At 40.2% G+C, this 23243-nt stretch overlaps 3 protein-coding genes across 4 annotated transcripts in view; 1 reads left to right on the top strand and 2 right to left on the bottom strand.

The window, feature by feature from the left end:
- rnf144b (ring finger protein 144B) overlaps positions 1–9670 on the bottom strand; it is a 22824-nt gene extending 13154 nt beyond the window's left edge. Inside the window, exons 1-4 of the mRNA XM_028581272.1 lie at positions 9565–9670; positions 8866–8939; positions 6349–6772; positions 1309–1560 (exon numbers count right to left, since the gene is read on the bottom strand). Coding sequence (XP_028437073.1) covers positions 1309–1473 — 165 coding nt within the window. The 5' untranslated portion in view covers positions 1474–1560; positions 6349–6772; positions 8866–8939; positions 9565–9670. The remainder of the gene's footprint in view (positions 1–1308; positions 1561–6348; positions 6773–8865; positions 8940–9564) is intronic.
- si:dkey-29h14.10 (uncharacterized) lies at positions 9343–15378 on the top strand. The gene is made up of 5 exons (XM_028581274.1): positions 9343–9922; positions 11239–11368; positions 12087–12125; positions 12516–12662; positions 13851–15378. Exons 1-5 carry the CDS (start codon positions 9839–9841, stop codon positions 14069–14071), a joined length of 621 nt encoding a protein of 206 aa, XP_028437075.1. The 5' UTR covers positions 9343–9838; the 3' UTR covers positions 14072–15378.
- Positions 10936–23243, bottom strand: drc9 (dynein regulatory complex subunit 9). 2 transcript variants are annotated; one of them, XR_003692825.1, is made up of 12 exons: positions 23082–23243; positions 19750–19889; positions 19516–19550; positions 19294–19416; positions 18991–19075; positions 18713–18874; positions 17751–17825; positions 17236–17367; positions 17053–17142; positions 15572–15704; positions 12067–12101; positions 10936–10960 (listed from the first exon to the last, which is right to left on the bottom strand). XR_003692825.1 is itself a non-coding variant. In XM_028581273.1 (10 exons), the coding sequence occupies exons 2-10, from the start codon at positions 19876–19878 to the stop codon at positions 15591–15593; spliced, it is 945 nt and encodes a 314-aa protein (XP_028437074.1). In that variant the 5' UTR covers positions 19879–19889; positions 23082–23243; the 3' UTR covers positions 15535–15590. The 2 variants fall into 2 exon arrangements, 1 of the variants encoding a protein (XP_028437074.1); XM_028581273.1 differs by lacking the exons at positions 10936–10960; positions 12067–12101 and having other exon boundaries at positions 15535–15704.

Here is a 23243-nt window from a genome sequence, read left to right as displayed (position 1 = left end):
TAGAGGTAGACCACCGAGCTTCGGTTCTATAAATGATACAGCTCGGTCTTCTAGCGATAGCACTTTCTCATAAAAGGGTTGAAAAAGCTTGAAAAATGAAACGTTTATGAATTCTAAGAAGCTGTTGAAAATTCCAAGGACAAGATGAATAAAGTAAACGTGGGATAAAGGCAGTCCTGTGTTGAAAGCACTTTATTACACTAAAGCTGTAATATGCAAGATTTGCCAATAACATTATCTATTTTAAGATCTTAAAGCAGGAAGTGGTGCTGCATTAAAAAGGAGCATCCCTTCCAAGTAATTTAAACATTGGAGATCTGGGAAATTACCCAGAGAAAAGTTTGGTGTTGGATCACTGTTGTGAAATCTTCACCACCTACAGAAAGCGACTAAAAGCAAGACCAATATGAGTAGAAGATACTTGCATTTCATCCCAATATAGCCTGGAGGCACCCTACTCTGTTTCACTAACAAACAAGTACTAATACCACACTGTAAAAATACTCTGTTACAATAATTTAAATATGTTACAAATAAAAGTCCTGCATATAAAATGTTACTTAAGTAAAAGTATGTAAGTATCATCAGGAACATGTACTTAAAGTGTTAAAGGTAAAAGTACTTAATGCAGAAAAATCCTCCCATTTTGGTCAACAAATTTTATTATGAAAAAATCGCTTTTTCTGGGATTTAGGGTGTTATTTTGTGTCTCTGGTGCTTCCACACGCATACAAAAGCAATGTGCAACAAAAATATGCTGTTTTTTGAAAATTAAACCATGTAAACCTATTCTGGTACAACCTCTAAATACAATTATGAACCTGAAAATGATCATAAAATGGGTGCTAGCTATGGTACGCTATATGGTCTGATCCTTTCAGCTGGACTTGTAGGCGTATATATTGTAAGATAGTTTAATTTATAATGAATAAATAAATAAATATATATATATATATATATATATATATATATGTGTGTGTTTTGTGTGCAAACATCTTAATTTGTAAAGTAACTAATAACTAAAGCTGTCAGATGAACGTAGTGGAGTAAAAAGTACAATATTTCTCTCTGAAATGTAGCGGAGTAGAAGTAGAAAGTGGCATGAAGAGAAAAGACTCAAGTAAAGTACAACAACTGTGTATGAGTAAATGTTCTGGTACATTCCACCACTGCAGGTTTGATTTCCATAGCAACTGACATGTTCTGTTGTAGTGTCCATGAGCGACCCTGACCTCCTGCAGCACCTGGATATGAGCATTATCTACTCTAAATGTCTGGAGTAAACCAGTTAGGTTTGTCTTTTCTTACCGCAGTGCAGAAGACACAGTTGCAGCTCTGTAGCTCCCCGGTGGTTTCAAACGGCTTCTCGCTGAGGCACAGCTTACAGAAAGCCTTGGGGTTAGCGCTGGCCTCAGGGGTCCCCGGTGGCGAATCCCCGGCTTTGTGGCTCAGGCTGGGACTCCTGTTGGCCATGGTGGGGCAATGCAGGCAGGGAGGGAGTAATCAGGCTGCTCCTAGCCCTTCTGCTGGGGACGGAGAGGAGCTACAGCCTCCATGTTCCTGAAAGCAAAAACAGAACTGATTTACTTCATTGTAGGTGTCACACTTCCTCTTTGCTACAGTTCACGCAGCCAGTGCTGACAACATTGCACCGTGTTTCTAGAACCTGTTATCTCTTCTGGTAACAGGCATACTAAGTGTGATGACTTCAGCTCTCCCTAAGGCATTACAGTGTCATTGTCTTGTTACCAGAGAGATGAATTAGTCACTGTTTGAAGCTGTGTGGTGCCTGAAGCAAAACATAATTATGTGTAATTACTGCAGTATTATTGAATATTCAATTCAATTCAATTTTATTCATAGTATCAACTCATAACAAGAGTTATCTCAGGATACTTTACAAGCAACTTAGTGCGACAGTGGCGAAGAAAACTTCCTTTTAGGAAGAAACCACGGACAGACCCAGGCTCTTGGTGGGCGGTTGTCTGATGGTGCCGGTTGGGGGTGTGATGAACAGTGGCAATTATAGTCACAATAAAGATAATGGAACTATAACTAGAAATAGCAGTTGTAGTAGTTTATGGCATAGTAGGGCATTACAGGGCGTAGCATGGCACAGCAGGGCACTGCAGAGCGTAGCAGGGCATAGCAGGGCATAGCAGGGCGCGGAACAGGACCATGATTTAGGTGCCATCCTAATCCAAGGAAACCTGCTGAGCGAAAAAGATACTCATCGCCCGCTCTACATGGTGAGCTAACCAGGGGCCCATCATATCATTTAAGGCCAAAGTCCAAGGTCTGTTTACGAAGTCTACAGTTATTGACCAGCTCCTTGTTCATTCTTGATTGTCGATCGTTTTTTAGTAACATGGTACATACACGCTTGTGTAGCACACAGTAGCTACTTGGAAGCTATTTTGTTTAGCACGTAATGTCAACATTGAAGTGAGTTACCAGGCATAGAAAGATGGAAAAGACGGAAACTCGCTTATGAATGTTTTTTAAAACCGTTTGAAGTTTTTAGAATTGACTTCAATAAGAGGAAAGAAATATTTTATTTTGGAGTTCAACGTTTCTGATGTTCAGTGCTTTCAGAGAGTAAATTGTCAAACTACCAATTTAGCGAGACTGAAAAGTCTACAGCCATGCTAGCAGCTCTGTTAAGCTGTCCCTATATGTACTTAGTCTCGCTTTGCCAGAACTTCCTCCACAGCGCTGCGGAGAAAGGTCTAACTAGTCCACACAACATTCCTGGTTGGGAGAAAAACGTGCTCTGGTTTATTTGCATTTCTTTAAACCAATCAGAATCATCATGGGCAGCGCTAAGCACCAGATGGAGCCACGGTGCCTCTTTAAAATAGTCTTGGGAAGGAACTTGTTTTGGTGGAACATGTGTACGTTCAAAAGTAGTTTTAGTCGTGCAAAAAGAAAACTCAGATTGGACAGATAGTCAGATTTACCCTGCAGAGATCTGAGGAGCAGTTAACCATAGTCCTCACAAATCCACTGGGGTTTAGAACGCCAACACAAAGAAAGCGGAAGGGGACGGACATCCGGCCTACAGTAAATGAGGGACATTCCGCAAAATTTCCGGCAGCACCTGAGCAATCCTGGAAGTAGAACATTGTGTATATAGACTAATATGTACTGTATGTAGAGCGGTGCTTTGAGCTAACATTAGCCTGCTAACATGCTCATAATGGTAGCGCATGCTAACATTTGCCAACTGGCACTAAAGACGTCTGAGGCTAGATGAAAAGTCAGAAGACCACCAGAGGTATTAAAATTCATATTGAGGGATACCGGAATTTGTGTACCAAATTTCATGGCAATCTTTTCAGTTGTCAAGAAATTTCACGTAAGCAACAGACATTAGGATTCATCCTCTTGCCACCGTGAACGTCTGCACAAAGTTGTGAGCCACTCCATGTAATAGTTGTTGAAATATTTCATTCTGGACCAAAGTGGTAAACCAACCGACCTACAGACATCCAAAATACTAAAAAGCTGTGTTACACTTTCAGCATCAATCATAAATGTAATCTGTGACTACTGCCTTTGGCTATCAGACATTATGCACTAGTTGCATACTTTGGGAGAGCAGGACAGAGGTTGGCGGATAATAAAGGCCTAATCTGGTGTTAAAGGCAACCAAAGTCACCAAACCCCAAAATGGTCTCTTTGGTCGTGTCCAATCCCAAAAAGCATGAAAAATAATAAACTCATAATCCGGGATTTGCGATTAATCCTGTAGATGACAGTGGTTGGACACAGAACGGGGTCACACAGGAAACTGTGGCGTTAAAAATACACTCTGCTGCCTGAGCGGACGTTTAAATCACACGTTATCACACACACACACAATGTTCTCTATTCCAGCAGGCTGTAAAAGTTGGCAAGAAACTTTAGGGCAGCTCAATCAATACCACGCCACCACCCGTGTCCTACATTTTTCAGCGAGTGCTCTTTTATTATGTACTACCGATCGGAGGCGGCATTCATGCAGAGGACTGATAGTGGAGCTTGTGTAGCAGCGCATGTTGGCATTTCTGCACAGTCATGGTGTATCCTCCTGCACTGCTCTAAGGCCGACGAGCTGAGCCGGATGAAGTCGTCATCCCACAATACTGTCAACCAGTCCTGTCCTGCCCAAGCATACGCAGTCCCGTGGTGTCACATGGGAAAATAACAGGTCTCCAGTCAGCTTACTTTGCTGCGTGGAGACTCCTATATGTATTTAATAACAGTGTACAGTAGAGCTGCAGCTATCCATTGTTTTAGTAATTGAGAATTCTACAGATTTATTCCATCGATTAATCGGATAAGAAATACTTTTGCTTTATAGTAAACAGTAATAGTAAATAAATATACAAAAGAGAGGTTTCCTTTTTTAGAAAAAGCAAAACATGTATTGCCTAAATTGCACACAATAACAGGGATAGATGTTAATATTATGTATATTTTAAGCACTGGCCCTTCCCCTCTGGCTCTTTACACTGGATATGCAAAAGAGCTGTTCACTAAGCCCGGGTAAATGTGGGCTATTCAACTAGACTGTTCAGGGGGACGCATTTCAAGAAGGCTAATACTGAGTGAGGAGAAAGAATGAAGAATGCAGACATCACCGGCATGGTCCAATGACATCATTCACGTGCATATTAAGTAGCCACGAGATTAACCCATAGAAATAAAATGAATCCGGCTAGTAATAATCATCCGTGCAGACCACAGTAAGCTGTACAACATTAGTTACATTGTTTAAACAAAGCTTCGAGGCAAAAAAGTTTGTAAGTTTGTAAGTTTGTTAATAGATGAGGCTGTTGGAAGTGTTCTTACCACAGAACAACAGACAAATCAGTGTCATTGTACCTTTGATATGATGGATATGAGGCAGTTTGATTGACTATGAACTGTATGAACATACTTGCTCATTGGAAAAATTGTTAAGTCTTTGTAATCTAGAGTGTGGTCTAGACCTACTCTATCTATGAAGTGTCCTGAGATAACTCCTGTTATGATTGGACACCATCAATAAAATTGAATTGAATTGAATAGATCATCATCAATACTTCATGGCTGTCTGATTCTAATGTGATAAAGTGAACAGATTTAAGTTTGCATGAATGAGTTGGAGGATTAGACCATAGTCAAGCATGTCCACCCTGAATGTTTGCATATGGGACTAGATCTAAATATATTAAATGTCAATACAAAATGCTAACAACCACAAGCTTCAGTACAAATACTGACCCATACTGACTGCAGTCCCTGCTTCTGAGCAAGCACTTAAATCTGAGAATAAGTTAGAGCTATTCATTAATCAAAACGCCCTAGTGTGCTATCAGTTTCTTTTAGGCGTGGAGCTGGCCATCCAGTGATTAGCAGTCCTCGCGGATCAAGGTCTAGATGGCATTCCAGCCATGGGGGATCAAAGCATCATTGTTGAACAGAGAGGCAGAAACGGAAAACCAGATCTGCCCGGTGGAAAGCTGCTGCCGCTTTTCACACAGGCTGCCACTGTGTTGGGAAGGAGGCAGCTGGGACTTTGTGCTCGGGCCTGGGAGCGTGTAGCAGAATTTATATGGCATCATTTATACAGCTGCCAGCACTCCCTTTCTGCAGTTCTTGGTTTCTGGCCCAATAACCTGAGTGTTTTTGGGAGGCAGCCTAAAACAAGAGCACATAAAGTTCAAACAGCAATATGAAGTAAATGATGGGAGTTGGGAAATGCAAACCTTCATCTACTGTAGGGCTGCAAACAAACATTCATTTCATTATTGATTCATCTGCTATTATTTTCTCAATTCATCGTCATTCAATACATCCCAGTTTCTCAAAGTCCAAACCTCCATATTTGAGAGGTTATTTTTGCATGAAAAGTACTTTATCGATTAATCAATTATCAGAATAGTTGCCAGTGATTTTTCTGTTGATCAGCTAATTGTTGCAGCTCTAACTGACTGTACATCAGTTGAAGCAGAATCTGTGTGATGGGAATTGAATTAGATTGCAGGGATTTAAAGGTAAGATATAGCCTATATTCCCGAAGTAATAGCCTATCCGTTGTTGTGAGATATGCATATTTTCCCACAATTACCCCGAGGTTAGTATGGTATTGTTAATGACGAAGCAACAGTGTAATGTCTCATCTGTTACAGTGCATTCAAACAGACCACACATGAAATCTGACACATCTGCATCCCTCTCAAGGTTGTATTATGGTATGGGTCATGACGCATTAATGGTGTAAAATGTCATAAGGTGAGGTGTAAACATTTTTGATAATTTTTTGTCTATGTGATGCAGACCAAAGTCAGTTTTTGAGCAGAGGAGAGAGGAGGGACCTACCTTGCCTGTGGACCACTGGGTGTAGGAGCTGCCTGAGTCCAGAGCCACAGCCGCAGTGCTCTCACTGTGGCACGGACACATGTGTTGATACAGTGCGCTGTTCTAGCCTAATAACCTCTGCTGTCACCGCCTAATTCCTGGCACTCCGTTACCGCCTCTCATACACACGCACCGGGCTTAAAGAAAAACTATACATATGTTTAGTCGTCCTGTCGGTCCTGTGTGTATTAGCTAATGTGTCTGCTCGGCTCCTGCGTTTTGTTTCCATCCAGGAAGCCGTGGCTGCTCTCTCTCTGCTGATGAGCTCCACTCTTGACTACTCCTGCTGGTTAGTTCACTGTATTCATGCTGCTTTCAGGCCCAGTTGGAAATGGGGTATTCACGGTGTGAGCGGCTCAGGAACGAGTGTTAGGAAGCCCCGAAACTGACAAGAGTAAAACAAAAGTTATCAGTCAAACAAGTCAAAAATATAACTAAATACATACATATCCTCCTGAGAACCAAGGAAAATTTTGTTTTTCCTAATAATGATAATGATTGTGATTCCATACCTGTTTAAGGTTAAAAAAACATCTTACAATTTAAATTTTTTTATTTTTATTTATTTAAAAAATGTCCACTGTAGTGGACAACAGGATCATTTGAGTACGAAAACAGACAAATTTGGTAGATATGGAGTCATTATTTACATGAAGATAGTCCTGATGTCCACTATAATTGACATTCATAAAATGGCACATTTTTCAAAAGATACATAATGTAGTTTCTATCGAACTCAATATATGATTCCTAATACCTTAATGAACAAGAAAATATATGATTATCATAGTAACAAAACCATAGACAAACAATATTTGACTCATCTCTTATTTTTCCATAAAATGTGCTTGTTCCTATGCATAGACAGTATATAATGGACCAATAGACCCCGTTGCTCTGGACGGAGACCAGTGAAGGCTATTAGAAGCACTTTTCCGGTGATGGCCAGCTTTACTGCGCAGCCTCCAACTGAGAGAATGTGACGTGAGCAACGTGTCTGAAAGTTGTAAGTCTTCTGGTAGCTGTGCCGAGAGAAATCTCAGTCATTCCCAATCTTGCAGATACGGAGACTGTAGGTGTATGTAAGGAGATAACATGGGCACAGGCTAATTATTGATCACTAACATGCTAGTTAACATTAGTAATTAAACCTAAACATCTCATGTAAGTCGAAACTGCCTGCGAGCTTCTCCTGTACTATACGGTAATTCCTCTACTATGCGACAGTAAGTCACTTGGTTATGACACAATCGTTAGCTTATTTTTACAAAAACGTCTGCTACGGAGCCATAACGTGAGGTACAAGGTAATGGAGCCTTTTATACATTGTCGTGTTTCTTTGGAACTAAACAACGGACAAATAGAGTCTTTAAACGCTTCAGATGTAAAGTTATTCGCAGTCAAGTGACGTAAAAAAAAAATGGCGGTCAGCGGAATGCTAACAGGAGGTGATGGCCAGTTAGCAACAAAATGGCGCCATGATGGCTTGAGTTCTGAAGCGAAGCTTACCCCCTTGTTCCTATGCTGTCCATTTTGGATTGAAAGATAGAGGCGCCTCCCAGCCAATCAAATAACACAGCACTGAAAAGCCCAGGATGTCCTCTGTACAGTACAGCAGGAATTAAGAGACTTGCACAAAAGATTCCAAGGAGAGGAATGAAACTCAAATGTCCACTACAGTGGACATAAGTCAATGGGCTGGGTCTCAGGAGGATAAATAATAGCCTTACTGTTAAAAAAAATCATGTAAAAGGAGAAGTATAAAGCTTTTACAAATAATTTCAATTATTTAACTATCTTGAATTAACCTAGCCTACATTTTTTTTCTTCAGTTTCAGGCCATAGCTTCATAGAAACATTGCTGCTTCGGTAGGCTACCCATATGATCAGTTCTGGTAAATTAAATAAATTCTTCCTGTAATTGAAAAATGCGATTATGCAATTGCATAATTCAATGCATAATCAGCCAAAGTCCGCATATTTATGCGGGGGCGCATTTGTTCAAAAACGCTAAACGCGCAAAATATGCAGGGCTTACATGATTTTTCTATGTGACTTTTTCAAAAAAGTCACATAATATATCTTAGCAGAAAGTTTAAACATGTTGCGTTTACTCATACTTCACACAAGAGCAGCCATTTTGTTGCCATGGGAACGTTATGAAGTGACGTAATTACGTCATCGAATCACTTTTTTTTCTCTTTTTCATCAAACCGCAGTTTTTGCAAGTTCCCGCAATTTCATTGCATAAAATTGCATAAAATTGCATAAATATCCCGCATATTCCATCGCATTTTTTAAGAAAACGTGGAGCATAATCAAGGATTTGTGCCCACAACAATCACAAAAGAAATCTGCATTTTTCTTGAAGGACTGATATATAATAAAATAATAATAAAAAAGTATAGAAAGTATTCTAATTTTTTTTAAATGCATGCAAAAAAATTATAAATATATTATAAAATAAAAAGTACTTACATGATGAAAAAAATTAAACGTAAACATCGGTCCCTCCAGTAGTAGCCTACTTCCGAGACACGGTCACCTGTTTCCTGGGTGAAAGCAAGAAACTAGAATTAGGGCTGCACCATATGAGGAAAATATCTAATTGCGATTATTTTGACTGATATTGCGATATGATTCACGATATTGGAGGGAATAATCATTTTTGTATTTTGTATCAAGGATCTGTACCAAACATTCTTTAGTCTGTAGGAGAGGATTTGTAGGCCGGGATGTCTCTGCAGCACCACAAAACTTTATTTTAGAATGGTTTGACACATTTTTCCTTTAACAAATATTGCGCCCCCCTGCGATTAGGATATTTTGATAAAATTGCGATTAATTGTGCAGCCCTAACTAGAAATTTTATTTTTCTTGGGTGAAAGCCTTGTATGTCCAAACAGCATGTATCCTAAGTTACTGATCTAGTTTCGCTTACATCCATTAGTTTTATTAATCCTAACATACTGTGCAGTATAACGTAGGGTAGGCCTACTTGGAATTTGGAATATACGAGGTGCAGTGAAGGCATCAGAACAAAGCTAGTGAAGAAACACCAGCGAGAAATGGGAAAATAGCCGATGTGTCCAAACTTGAGAAAATAATTGTCTGAAGTAATATATCACATAATGTCATATTAAATAGTAGTTACAGTATTACTGTTGTGTCAGTCACTGGCAAACACTGAAAGTCCTTTAGCGGAGGAGCGTCTGAGAGACTACACAAAAACTCAGTCTCGTGCAGGGAAGCGTTTGGAGGTCCAAAACACGCATAGTAAGTGACGTAGTCTACAGACTCCAACGCGGTCTAAAGGACTGATGGGACTTCGAAGGAGGTCGGCCTGATGATACGGAAAACCCCATGCACCGGGGCTTTCCTGGACCATTATTGTGCCTGCTATATAGTCGTTGTTAGCAGCTTTTAACATTATAACGATCCCGCCGCACGAATGATGGACGACTCTGACCCCCTAGCTCCGAGTCCCTTCAGTAAGAGCAATTCAAAAGTGAAAGAAAGAGCGCCGTTCAATCAGGTAAGATTTTTCTTTTATATTTTCCCAACTGACACCTGTTTCATGTTTTCCCCATTTGTAGGCTACCTGGGCTATTAGGTGGACAAGATCTGGACCTGGTCCAATGTGGTCTATGAAAAAGAACAGTGAAATCTCCCTTTCATTGCATTTTCACAAATAGAATAAAGCTTTCACAAATCTGAAAGTGCGTTTTTAAGAATCTCTAGCCTCTCTGGGATAACTTGGTCCAGATTTGACAAGTCTAGGTGTAGTGGTTTTGGATCTAGACAATGTGGTCTACATATGAAAAAGAACAGTGAAATCCCACTTTATTGCATTTTCACAACTAGAATACAGCTTTGACAAATCTAAACGTGTGTTTTAGACATAATACATCATTTACCTTAATGACTAACACGCCTTCAATACAGTAAGAGGTTCAACAGTCACTCAGCTATGCAACTTATGTTTCCCTGCTGAATCGGAAGCCAACTTCAGCTTTAAGTTGCCTTTAAATTTCCCCTTAAAGCAACACTAAGTAACTTTTAAAAAAACTTCAGCGTCGTTCAGACATAGACAGTATAGGTCGGTGCGTTTGACGTTTTTAAAGTGAACCAAAGTAACCAAATACGCAAAACAACCACCATATCCATAAAGCTACATTTTTAAATTTCGGAATATCCAAATTATTAATAATAAGAGCAGTATTTATACAGCTGGTATAGGCTACTACAATCTTTTTCTTTTCTTTTTTTAAGTAAATGTGATATAGCATACCTTTCATTTCAATCTTTTTGTATTTATTTATTCATTTTTGTTATGTATTATTTTATTTGTATTACAAGTACTATTTCTTCTTAAGTTTACTTATGTTATGTCATCTGTAAGATTGTAATGTTCATTGAAAGGAAAATGACTTCTAAAAGTATGATGCCTGACTGTTGACTACAATTGTTTGTGTCACATGTTTGTGGAAAATATGCAAATAAAGTTGTGAGAAAAATGACTGCCATCATACCTTACATGCATCAAGGCTCCCGGACATCTTGCTAGTATAGCCTGTATTAGACAACACATACACGCATCATTTTTCCAAGATGGATAAAACAAATACTAAACTTAATATGTTTTTGTGATAAAACTTTTAGTTCCAGTGACAGGAGAAAAGTCCCCAGCCCCCAGCAAGAGAAAGTATACATGACCTAGAAAAACCCAGCTGAGCACCAGGTGCTCTAGCGGTGTGAGCTGCTGTTTTTACAAAAACTCCACTCAGACCATGAAGTGTTATGTGGGAGATTTTGAAGCTAGGGGGATTTCTGTCTGCTTTTATCCTTTAGGTGATGACTTTTAAAGCCTCCAACATGCAGAGACTGGTCCAGGTGGTGCAGAAGAGCTGCAGAACAGCCTGCCAGATGTTCTGCTGCCCCTTAGATACTCTGCTGTGTGAAAAGGTCACATGCTGCCCAGGTAAAAATATTTTTTTATAATATCAATCTTATTCATCTTATCTTGCTTTCATGTCAGGTCATGGTCTAGACTGTATCTTTAGATGTGACTGTTATAGAGCCTTTGTTTCTCAAAAACAAGACAAATACTTTTTTATAATTTTATCTTTACTGCTGTATCGTCATATTGCGTAGTAAGGCTAGTCTATATCCACGGTGTTCCACTTCTGGGATTGCTCCATTGAAGCCGGAAATTCTGCCGGATTTCACTCTTTTTTGGCCAGATGTCCGTCCCCTTCCTCTTTCTTCGTGTTGGCGTTCTAACCTCCGGTGGATTTGTGAGGACTATGGTTAACTGCTCCTCAGATCTCTGCAGGGTAAATCCAGACAGCTAGCTAGACTATCTGTCCAATCTGACTTTTCTGTTGCACGACTAAAACTACTTTTGAATGTACACATGTTCCACCAAAACAAGTTCCTTCCCGAGGCTATTTTGCAGAGGTGACGTACGGCACTTAGCGTCGTCCAGGATGATTGTGATTGGTTTAAAGAAATGCCAATACACCAGAGCATGTTTTTCTCCCATCCTGTAATGCTGTGTGGACTAGCCAGACCCTCCTCCCCAGCGCTGTGGAGGAAGGTCTGGCAAAGCGAGACTATGTAAGCCAGCAACATGTGTGCCAAAAGAAAATGTGTCGTGAGTAAGAAATGTAACTTTACCTTGTTCACTGTCTTAACAGCTCAACGTCATCAACCTACAGGGGATAGAACAACACAATGTAAGTCCAACTGTTTATGTCTGTTTTCTGTTTTAACAATAAAATGTTCAGGATCTTTATACACTCCTTAAATCTCTTGGTTTGATCCTTTTTTGGTCTGTTTTCTTCCAATTTAAGGGACATTTATTTTTTCTTATTCTCATTTTTCACACTAGCCTTGAAGGCCACACTGTATTTCACTATATTGCTGGTCTATGTGACAAATCAACCTTTGAATTCTTGAAACATACCATCATTTCATGTAGCTTTTCATTGAGGCTGTCAGCAAAATGTTGAGGAACTTTGCGATTGTGACGCATTTCTGCTGTTACATCACTCTGGAACGACAACTTCCCATTCTAATATTCTCTTCCTTTTTCCCCTTTGTCTCCCTCGCCCACTCAACAACAGTGGCACTTCAGAATCCACCATCAACCATTTTGATTGTGAACATCAGCAACTCCACCTTGATTGACTGCGTCATCGGAAACGAAACCTACCAATCTGCGGTGGCTGAAAGTCAGCCTCTAATGCAGGAATCTGAGCGCCAAAGGCATGGTGGGTAACAGCCAAACCTATTTCATGGCAATCTCTAGGAATTGAAAGCACTTTTAGCTGCAATTGATAGTGTACTTTGTAGGGCTGGGACAATATGCTTTTGTCCCAAATTTGATTATTTCACGATACATGGGTGCCGATTCGATTTGTATTGTGATTCTAGAAGTATTGCGATTAGAGATTCACCGATTACAACTTTCTAGGCCAATTCCGATTTTCATTGAATTAGGCCAGCCGATAATGATTTCAGCCCATTCCGATTTCATTTTTTCTAACCACTTTACAGAACACGCAAATATTTCTTTTCTTTAATAGAACATTTTGCACAGAATACATTTTTGAACAGATAATGGATCACTATAAAATAGAACTATATAAATTACTCCTGCTGTGGGAAATTCACACACATCTAAAGTGCAATGTTAGAACCATTTCCTTCTTTTCACATCCAATATCCAACTAAAAAAATGTGATTTGGGTTTTTGGTGTCGTCCCTCCACGCCCTACTTTTTCCTTGCAGGTGTTTCATATTGCAAACTTGTTATCTTCTGACCACATGCTGAAGAATGTCCAAACAGCTGACATGTTGCAGGTTAATTCACCAGGTTCCCTACATGTGGGAGAATAGCGCCGACACACGCTTCACACCGCGAGCGGGTACGCGCCACACACGGCGGAGAAGTTGAGAGAAAGGAAAAAGAGAGCGTGCTGTAGCGTCCGTGTGTGTGTCCTTAAGAACTGTAACTCGTATAACTTCTGTTGTCAGTTAATTGTAGCGTTGACCGGCATGAAATCGGCATATGTCAGACTGACCTGCCGGTCGCCGGTCATGGCCGAGCACGGGAAAACCGGCCAGTTCCGGTCACCATCGGGTCTATCGGTGCATCTCTAATTGCGATTCGATAGTATTGAGTATTGCGATTTTCTTTTCCTTCTTTAACAAAAAAAACAAAAGTTGAATAATCAATTTCTAGAGACAATATATCATGAGACATTTCTCAAAACTAATTGTTTTGCTGGAAACTGATATGATGTCACCATCGAAAATGACAAAAAAGTGACACAACACGGCTGTAAAGAGATGCAAAAACTCACAAAGAGACACGCACCTAACTCTTCCACAAAGCTAGGGAAAACACTGCCCTATTCATGAGAAGTGAAAACGTCTCTTTTGTTGATATGGAACAGATCAGGCGAGGTGCAGCTGCAGCCGTGGACAGCAGGGGGCAGCACAGACCTGTGCTCCCCCCCCTCCTCCTCTTCCTCCCCCCGGTCCTCCCCTTCCATCCGACCAGCCTCGGAGCATCAACATCCACAGCTCCCGTCTCAACTGTGTCATCATCGGAGACAACAACTACATGCACGCCGAGCAGACCCACTCCACTGTAACGGAAGTACTGCAGGTGTGAAGCTTTGGCCACACGGAGCGGACACACACACACACACTACACACTCTAGCAACAATGTCATCTTTGGGAGGATCATAATTTAAGCTCTAAGTATGAGATCAAACATTCTTAGAATCCACACCACTTTTTTTTTTTTTTACATTTGGGATTTGTCTCAGTCTTTGATTCCGACTTGTTATGAGTTTGGCCATTGTTAGCTACAGACATAATGTCTGCCTCTTCTACTCCTTTAGCATTAATTAAGGGCCCATTTAACAATTATTTAAATTAGCAATACATCTGTAATTGATTAATTGTTAAATTGTCAATAACATGTCAGAATACTCAAAATATTGACTTAGTAACTCAGAATATTGACTAAGAATCTCAAAGTGATGAAAAACTTTAAAATATCGACTTAGAATCTCAATATATTGACTTAATAAAAAACGTTAATCACTATTTCCCAGAGCCCAAGTTGACATATTCAAACAACTTTTGTGTGATCATCTGTCCGAAACCCAAGAACATTCACTCTAATATCATATTAAATAATCAAAGAATCAAAGAATGATTGGCATTTTTGTTTAAAAAATTACCTAAATGATTAATCAGTTACTGCTTGATGGACTGATGGATTAATCAACCGATTGTTTCAGCTGTTGTGTGTACATTTTGACTGACACTACTGTTATGGGTTAGGGTTATGGATCTGGTCTTGGCCCTGACATTTGTGGCTACTGATTTAAAAATATTAACCATAGTTCATCACAGTTCTTCTCTTCAAGTGTTGTAAGAGTGTCAGCACGCACAAACAGACGTCAGCTCCCCAAACTTTATCCTCTTCAGTCAAGGGCTTTCCTGTTTTGCAATGCGGGCTCTTCTGCTCCTCTGTCAGATGTGGGGACATAAAGTTGGGAGCAGTTGGAAATTTTTACGTGGATGTGACGTTTTGGTGATTCACCTCCCTCTGATCATCTGATCTTTCTGTAATTGATGTCGGATATTCTGACAGATATACTCTTTTAGGGAAGACAACTGGCTTCAGGATTTATTTTTTGTTTGAATTGTGTATTATGTGACTGCATAGACGAACAGTATTTAAAATATTTATCATGTCATGATAAAGGCGTTGACTTATGTTAAAATGTATGGCCTATGGTCCTTATCAGTAGACTACTTAGTAGTGTTCATTGCTGGAAGTCATTTTGAGTTTTCATATTTATACTGTACATAAAATATGGAATAAGAGGACTTTGAATCAAGGTGCTACAATTGTGTCTTCTGATATATTTATGTGATATGATTCCAATATGCTCCAGGTTACCTTCACACAGTGTACTACTTTTCTTGTTCTTCTAAAATATTTAAGTTTAAGTTTAAGTTAAGAATTTGATTTTGTTGTTTGATTTTGTTGTATACTGTATGTTTGAAATGACAAAAACATGCTGTTTTTTACAATAATAAAGAAAATGCAAAGAAGATACAGAGATGACTGTTTATTGTTTTTGTATTGCTTACATCATTTCAATGAGAAAACTCATTTCTTCTTTTTCTTCTTTCCTTCCTTCTTCTTCTTTCCTTTCTTGACTTCCTCCTTTTTAAAACTGCCGAGGCCCCGGCGGACCATGCAGCCTCTCCACCAGGCCTGCAGCTGCAGGGTCAAAGGTCACAGACCAGGGTCACAATTAGGGATCAGGGGCCGTATTAGAGAAACCTTCTCTAATACGGCCTTTCTTTCTTTCTTTTGTTAAGATAGGGAGAGTCAAGATAGGATATTTCCCAATTTGATATTAAAGAAGCAAATCCTAACTAACTTTAGTGATCTTATTTTATGCTATCTTATCTAAGGTCAGGAAATCATAAATACTCAATCCAACAATGGTTATCAACTTTTATGTCTGTTACCTAGCAGCTGATGCTCAACAACTTTGTCGTTTTACTCGTTAAACATACTGAAACATACAGTACATCAAAGTCTTTTTAAATCATTTTTAGGGGGCCCGAGAGGCTTGAGCCCCCCTAAAAAGAGTCTAAAATCGCCAATGGTGCACATGTTCCACCAAAACAAGTTCCTTCCCGAGGCTATTTTGTAGAGGCACTGTTGCTCTTTTTGGCGATTGTGATTGGTTTAAAGAAATGCCAATAAATGAGAGCACGTTTTTCTCCTACCCAGGAATGCTGTGTGGACAAGCCAGATCCTCCTCTGCAGCGCTGTGGAGGAAGGTCTGGCAATGCGAGACTAACCAATCATTAACCATTAACCAATAAGCAGGAGTCCCAGATCTGGGATGGGTCCCAGCCATTTAGACTTTAAAAAAAAAAAAAAAAAAAAAAAAAGGGCCCAAGCTGGGGCATACTTTCAGCTTGCACGTCCGCACAACCGGTACATGTACAAGTCTGCAGCTGCCCGGGGCGAGGAAAGCATGTCTCCACCGCATCCACCTGCCAGGTTTTCGGCTGTGTGTCTGCCTGCCAGTGCCTGGCATTGCCTTCTCTGTGTATAGGACGGCCGATCTAACCTGCCAGTCCTCATCGTTTTAGTGGCCTGTGTCACGTAGCTGGCCGTTGTTTGTGACCTCCAGCAGTTGGTCGTGAAAGCCAGGAACTTAAGAGCTTAGCGGTTATGAGCATTTATTTAGGACTTTGGGAAGTTAGGATGCTTGTGTAGTACACTTTTCCTATCTTTGGTTAGGATAGAAACATTGATTTAGGAACTATTCATCTGTAATGGCTTTTTTTTAATAAATTAGGTCCTGACCCACAGGCGTAATTTACATAATTAAAGACATTAGCACCATAAAGTGATGCAGAAAAGGCATACATTGTTGCAGAAACATTCACCAGAATGCAGAAAATGAAGTGTGTGATGTTCAAAATTTCAATGTTGAACCAAAAGTTAGGCCCTTGTGTAGGATCTGCAAGCTAAGACGTTTCTGTACCACAGCCCCTGGTCGATTGATCTGATAGGATGGATCTGAGTTGTGACTGGATGTTGTTACCTTGGTAGCAGATGTGGCCAGTGCCTGCTGTTGACACAGTTTCTCCTGCTCCTCCCTGTCCTCCATCACCACCTGCTCCATCTCCCTGAACTGAACACAATTCAGCATCTCGTTAATGTTTACTGTCCCGCTCAGCATCGGCAGCTCTTCGCCGTGTCATGTTGAGCACTAGGAGCTGCTCACCCTCCTCTTCATCTCCATCAGTCGGTCCAAATTCACAGTTCTTTTGCAGCGCACACTGTTGAGCTGCTGCTCCTTCTCCTGCAACATCTGGGTGGTGTGTAGCTGCCACTGCTGCAGCTGCTGCTGCAACTCCTGAAACAACAATAGCATTGTGATTAACAATTTTTTATTTTATAAACAACATACAGAACATACAATTCGCAACATGAACATACACCCCCCTTCGTCATCACCACCCACACAGGTTAGGTTTTTAAATAAAAGAAAATATACAATTTCACATCATTTTGGACCATTATTATCACCATACCTGTGTCTAAAACTGTGTGTCTAGAGTAGATAATAAAAAAAAATAACACTCAAATATCTTAACGACTAAACTTGCTAAAGAAGTCCACTGGGAGCCAATTACAATCGTTAACTAATGGCAGCAAAAAGAGACTCCAAAAAGCAACAATTACATAATAATTGTAATAACATTAGTCTGTTGTTTATAGTGGTGTTGCTGTACCAACCTTATGTCGATTTTGCAGGAATTTCTCCGACTCCTCATGAACTCTCCTCTCCTCCATCAGCTTGTTCTGCAGCAGCTGAGGGGGAAGGAGATAACAAAAGACTAAGTGCAGATTTATAACACATACAGGAAGTCTGAGAAAAATCTAAGAACAATGCTCATCGGCTCATTTTAGACCATGCTAAGAGAGCTACGAGTCCTCCGATTTTGGACAAAAAAGGGAAGAGAGAAACAGACGGAGGAGGTCAGGTCTGTACTCTGACAGTGGATCATCTCCTTCTGTGGGATTGGTAGGTAGTAGGGCTGAACGATTTCGGGCAAAAATTTAATTTAGATTTTTTTTTTGGCCAGATATTGCGATTACAATTTGATTTGCGAAAAAAAAAAAAAAAGGTTAGCTGAATGCTCTACATTCTTATGCAAGAATGAGAACATAGATATGAACTGCCAGCAATAAGGGTTTTCCTTTTAATAAGCATGGAACATTGAACAGTCAAACACACAACATTTATCACTAAAGCTAAAGTTATAATAATAAAAAACTATTCTAATAAAAAAAAATCTGTACTTTCATTTGAACTAAAATTTCTGATATGCCTCATTTTAATAGCAGCATTTACATATTGCACCTTCTACGATCATGTTAAATAAAGTTATAAAAAATAAATGAAAAATCCACTGATAATAGGACATTTCTGTAAACAATCTGTGATATGTATCATTATTCCAGAATGTATCTTCAGAAGAACAGTTCATATAATAATAAAAAGAGGAATAAAAAATGTTAAACCAAATGTTACACCAACTAAATGTTGCACATTCGATTAATTGTGGTCTTCACGATTAGCTGATCGCATTCTTTCAAATCGCCGTAACTGATTTGAAAATAATTAATCGTTCAGCCCTGGTAGGTATGTGGGACTAACCAGGACAGGACTGGCATGGACGGACTGTTGGACCCACCTCCAGCTTGTCCTGCAGCAGCTTCTCGGTCTCGCTGGTCTCCCTTTGTGTCTGCTGCAGCTGCAGCTCCATGTTTTTCTCCATAAGCTTGTTCTTGTTGGCAATCTGGGATGACTGCTCATTCAGCTGATGCTTCAGGTCTTTGGCCAGCCAGCGTATTTCCTGGGGGGGGATTGGACACCTTGGATTATGCACCCAGATTAACAGATTCTCACTCCCCCCCTAACAGCCATTCATGAGGACAGATTTGGTTTGTGGATCTGCTCTAACTTTCTCACCGTCAGTTTCTCCGTTTTCTGTTTGATCTCCTCTTTCTGTCTCTGTAGAGTTTCTTTTCTTTTCTCCAGCTTAATCTTCTCTTCTCTGGGTGGAGAGACACTCACACATTACTAATACAACACAAAATTCCTCCTATCTTTTTTTTTCCCCCCTTCTTCCAGCCTTTCTTTCTAGCAGTCATTTTCTTTTTAAAAGAAATCACACTACATTGTGTCTACAAAATTACCTTTTACAGTTATGCATTCTTGTAATGTTTAAGATTAGTATTACGAGTATTGTTTCCAAATAATGCACTGATGAACCTTCTCGTGTTATTAGCCTTCTTCTTCTGCTCCTCGTCCTCCACCACCTGCAGCAGAGAGCTGAGACTCTGCTTCTCCTCCAGCTCCAAATGCAGCTTGGAAACCTGCCGCGAGATGGACTGACTGCAGGGACAGATTCAAAGAGACAAACTTAGTCCCCAAAAAAATGTTTAAGCAACATAATGTCTTTTCTGTTTATTTGTCTGTACACTAGTCACTCACCAGTCTCTTCTCAGCTTGGCCAGTCTGGCTTTCTCCTAAACACTCACACACACACACACACACACACACACACACACACAGTTGCAGTCATACATTATTTTGTAAATACAGTTGTTCAGTAAGATCATAAAATGGAGAATAAGCTAGCATGAAAACATTCACATCATCATCAGATCAAAGCAGCTGCCAGCTGTTTGACAGATGTGCGTCTGGACTGTAAACACAGTAAGTCACCTGTGCCACTGCAGTGCCTCGCTCCCTGGTGATCTGCACTGTCAGGGTATGTCCCAGGATGTCCAACTGGTCGGAACAGTCCTCCAGCACAGCTGCCACTCGCACACTCTGAATCCTGGATAAAGACATCCTGTCTGGGACTGTGTGAGTTTCACACGGACAGGTACGGTTAATGAATAGCAAGGTAACGTTAACTGTTACAGTTTTTTTTATTGCTAAACGACAGTGGGCACAACTGGAGTTGCATGTGCAAAACTCTAACTAGAGTCTACACAGCAGCAGTTCATGTGGACCAAACTCTAGTTCGTTTTTCATTGCTTGAACACAGTTTTCAAAACTCTACACACTTATCCCATGACTTCAACCTCAACGTGCACAACACTGTGGATCTACAGCACTTTGTTCAAATGCTAACACACTGCTGTCAGAACTGTTAACCACACATTCAAAACAGAATCGATTTCAGTCTGGTGCCTATCAAACACTGCTGATTGCAATTTTAGCTGAAAGCCTAAGCAGGGGTCTTGTTTTAGACTAGTTAGTGAACATCTGGTATTTATACAGAGAAAGCTCAGAAAACCTTTTTTTGTATACACACACCAAATAAGAATGAGACATGTATACACTGTACCGTTTGAGAGAAACAGGTAAGAGAGCAAAGATACCAATGTGTCCAGGTAAGATGTCTGAAGTTATATACACAGCTATAAAAAAACTATTTTTCAGAAAGTAATGGAGGTGAAAGCAATAGAAACACCACATTCATTAGTATTTAGAGATGATGCAGACATCCAATGTGATGAAGAAAACTTTCCACATGATGCTTGAGAGAGGCAGGATTAGTCACACTATTCTTTGTTACTGTTAGCTACGTACCTTTAGTTTTTTTCCCCCAGTAATTCCATAAATTACCAGAGACAAAATACTATAATGAAGAAAACTGCTGATTTTCATTCCTTCTTGTTTACCTTACGTAAAAATTGGTATATTATACAATCTATATCTTTTCCTTAAATAAACTATCGAGTAGTGTCAAGTCACTCAAATTGTTCAAACTGTAAAGCTGAGAAAGTTTGTTATTTCTGTATTGGTGTTTGACGCTAGTGTTTTTACTCTCAGTGTGTTCTGAGTGACAGTGTGTGTGTGTGTGTGTCTCAGTGAGGACTGTGCTGAGTGTTTGACTGCTCTGAGCCTGTTCTGAGAGTGTGTGAAGAGTTGTGTTGCTGTGAATGAGTTGTGCAGGTGATGTGAACTGTGATGTGAACTGTTCAGTTCAGGTTTGTAGTGAAGACTGTGGCTTGAGTTTTGCACATGTATGTGACTCCAGTTGTGTCCACTGTCGTTTAGCAATCGAAAAAAACTGTAACACAAAGCATGTACTTTCATCGATAAGCAAGGTAAAACCAAACTAAGATATATTTACAATGGTGTTATATATATATATATATATACAGTGGGGGAAATAAGTATTTGACCCCTTGCTGATTTTGCAGGTTTGCCCACTTACAAAGAATGCAAAAATCTACAATTTTAATCATATGTACATTCTAACAGTGAAAGACAGAATCCCAAAGAAAATTCCAGAAAATCACATCATATGAATTTATTAAAATTGATAACCATCTGATGAGGAAAAACAAGTATTTGACCCCCTGGACAAACAGCATGTTAATATTTTGTAGAAAAGCCATTATTGGCCAGCACAGATGTCAAACGGTTTTTATAGTTGGTGACAAGGTTTGTGCACATTTCGGCAGGGATGTTGGCCCTCCTCCCTGCAGACAGCCTCCAAATCATTCAGGTTCCGAGGTTGTCGCCTGGCAACTCGAATTTTAAGCTCCCTCCAAAGATCTTCAATCGGATTCAGGTCTGGAGACTGGCTAGGCCACTCCAGAACCTTGATGTGCTTCTTCTTCTGCCACTCTTTTGTTGCTTTGGCGTGTGCTTAGGGTCGTTGTCGTGCTGAAACACCCATCCTCGACCCATCTTCAGCTCTCTCACTGAGGGAAGGAGATGTCGGTCCAGAATTCCACAATACACGGCCCCGTCCATCCTCCCCTCAATACGATGGAGTTGTCCCGTCCCCTTGGCTGAAAAAAGCACCCCAAAGCATGATGTTGCCACCACCATGCTTGACGGTGGGGATGGTGTTCTTTGGGTTGTACTCGGTGTTCTTTGCCCTCCAAACACGACGAGTTGAGTGGAGGCCAAAAAGTTCTATTTTGGTCTCATCTGACCACATCACCTTCTTCCAGGCCTCTTCTGAGTCGTCCAGGTGGTGAATGGCGAACTTCATGCGGGTCTGTACATGTTTCTTCTTGAGCAGGGGGACCTTGCGTTCGCTGCAGGATTTCAATCCATGACGGCGTAGTGTGTTACCAACCGTTTCTTTTGTAACTGTGGTCCCAGCTGCCTTCAGTTGATTCATCAGTTCCCCCTTGTGGTTTTGGGATGATTCCTCACCGTTCGCATGATCAGGGACACCCCACGAGGCAAGATCTTGTGTGGAGGCCCAGACCGAGGGAGATTGGCGGTGGTGTGGTGCTTCTTCCATTTCCTGATAACTGCACCGACAGTTGATCTTTTCTCTCCAAGTTGCTTTCCGATTCTCTTGTAGCCCATCCCAGCCTTGTGCAGATCAACAATCTTGTCCCTGATGTCCGTAGAAAGCTCTTTGGTCTTGCCCATGGTGGAGATGTTGGATGCTGGTTGTTTGGGTGTTGACAGGTGTCTTTTATACAGGTAACGAGGTGAGGCAGGTGTATTTGATGTAGATAATTGGTTCGGATTGGGGCTGTGTCTTAAAGAAAGACTAACTGGCTTGTAGGAGCCAGAATACTTGCTGTTCGTCCAGGGGGTCAAATACTTGTTTTTCCTCATCAGATGGTTATCAATTTTAATAAATTCATATGATGTGATTTTCTGGAATTTTCTTTGGGATTCTGTCTTTCACTGTTAGAATGTACATATGATTAAAATTGTAGATTTTTGCATTCTTTGTAAGTGGGCAAACCTGCAAAATCAGCAAGGGGTCAAATACTTATTTCCCCCACTGTATATATTTATATATACCATGCTACAGTGAACTATTGAGGGCGGTTCCATATATATATATATATATATATATATATATATATATATATATATATATATATATATATATATGGAACCGCCCTCAATAGTTATATATATATATATATATATATATATATATGGAACCGCCCTCAATAGTTCACTGTAGCATGGTGCTAACGTTAGCTAACATTTACGTTAACTTTCCGTTTCATGGGAAAAGACTGACGTTAGCTACATGAACTGTGACAGTCACTTACTTCAGTTCCCTCCGTAACAGTCCCTCTCACTCTGGGTCAACCAGGCTTTAGTATTCAAAACACACAACAAGTGTCGTTATTATTTTCTAAAACACCGCTTGCCACTATTTATATTTGCAAAGTCAAGGTTTGACAGTTTACATGTCACTATGGTAACATGCT

This window comes from Perca flavescens, chromosome 6 (assembly GCF_004354835.1).
Source record: "Perca flavescens isolate YP-PL-M2 chromosome 6, PFLA_1.0, whole genome shotgun sequence".
Taxonomy (NCBI): Eukaryota; Metazoa; Chordata; class Actinopteri; order Perciformes; family Percidae; genus Perca; species Perca flavescens.
This window is presented reverse-complemented; position numbering and strand designations above follow the sequence as displayed.

Coding starts and splice junctions, on each gene's coding strand:
- si:dkey-29h14.10 (XM_028581274.1), top strand. CDS start 9,839: ATGATGGACGACTCTGACCCCCTAGCTCCGAGTCCCTTCAGTAAGAGC. Junction 11,369..12,086: donor AAAGGTCACATGCTGCCCAG/GTAAAAATATTT, acceptor CTGTCTTAACAG/CTCAACGTCATCAACCTACA. Junction 12,663..13,850: donor ATCTGAGCGCCAAAGGCATG/GTGGGTAACAGC, acceptor GATATGGAACAG/ATCAGGCGAGGTGCAGCTGC.
- drc9 (XM_028581273.1), bottom strand. CDS start 19,878: ATGTCTTTATCCAGGATTCAGAGTGTGCGAGTGGCAGCTGTGCTGGAG. Junction 19,417..19,515: donor GCCAAGCTGAGAAGAGACTG/GTGAGTGACTAG, acceptor CTGTCCCTGCAG/TCAGTCCATCTCGCGGCAGG. Junction 18,875..18,990: donor AGAAAACGGAGAAACTGACG/GTGAGAAAGTTA, acceptor ATCCCCCCCCAG/GAAATACGCTGGCTGGCCAA.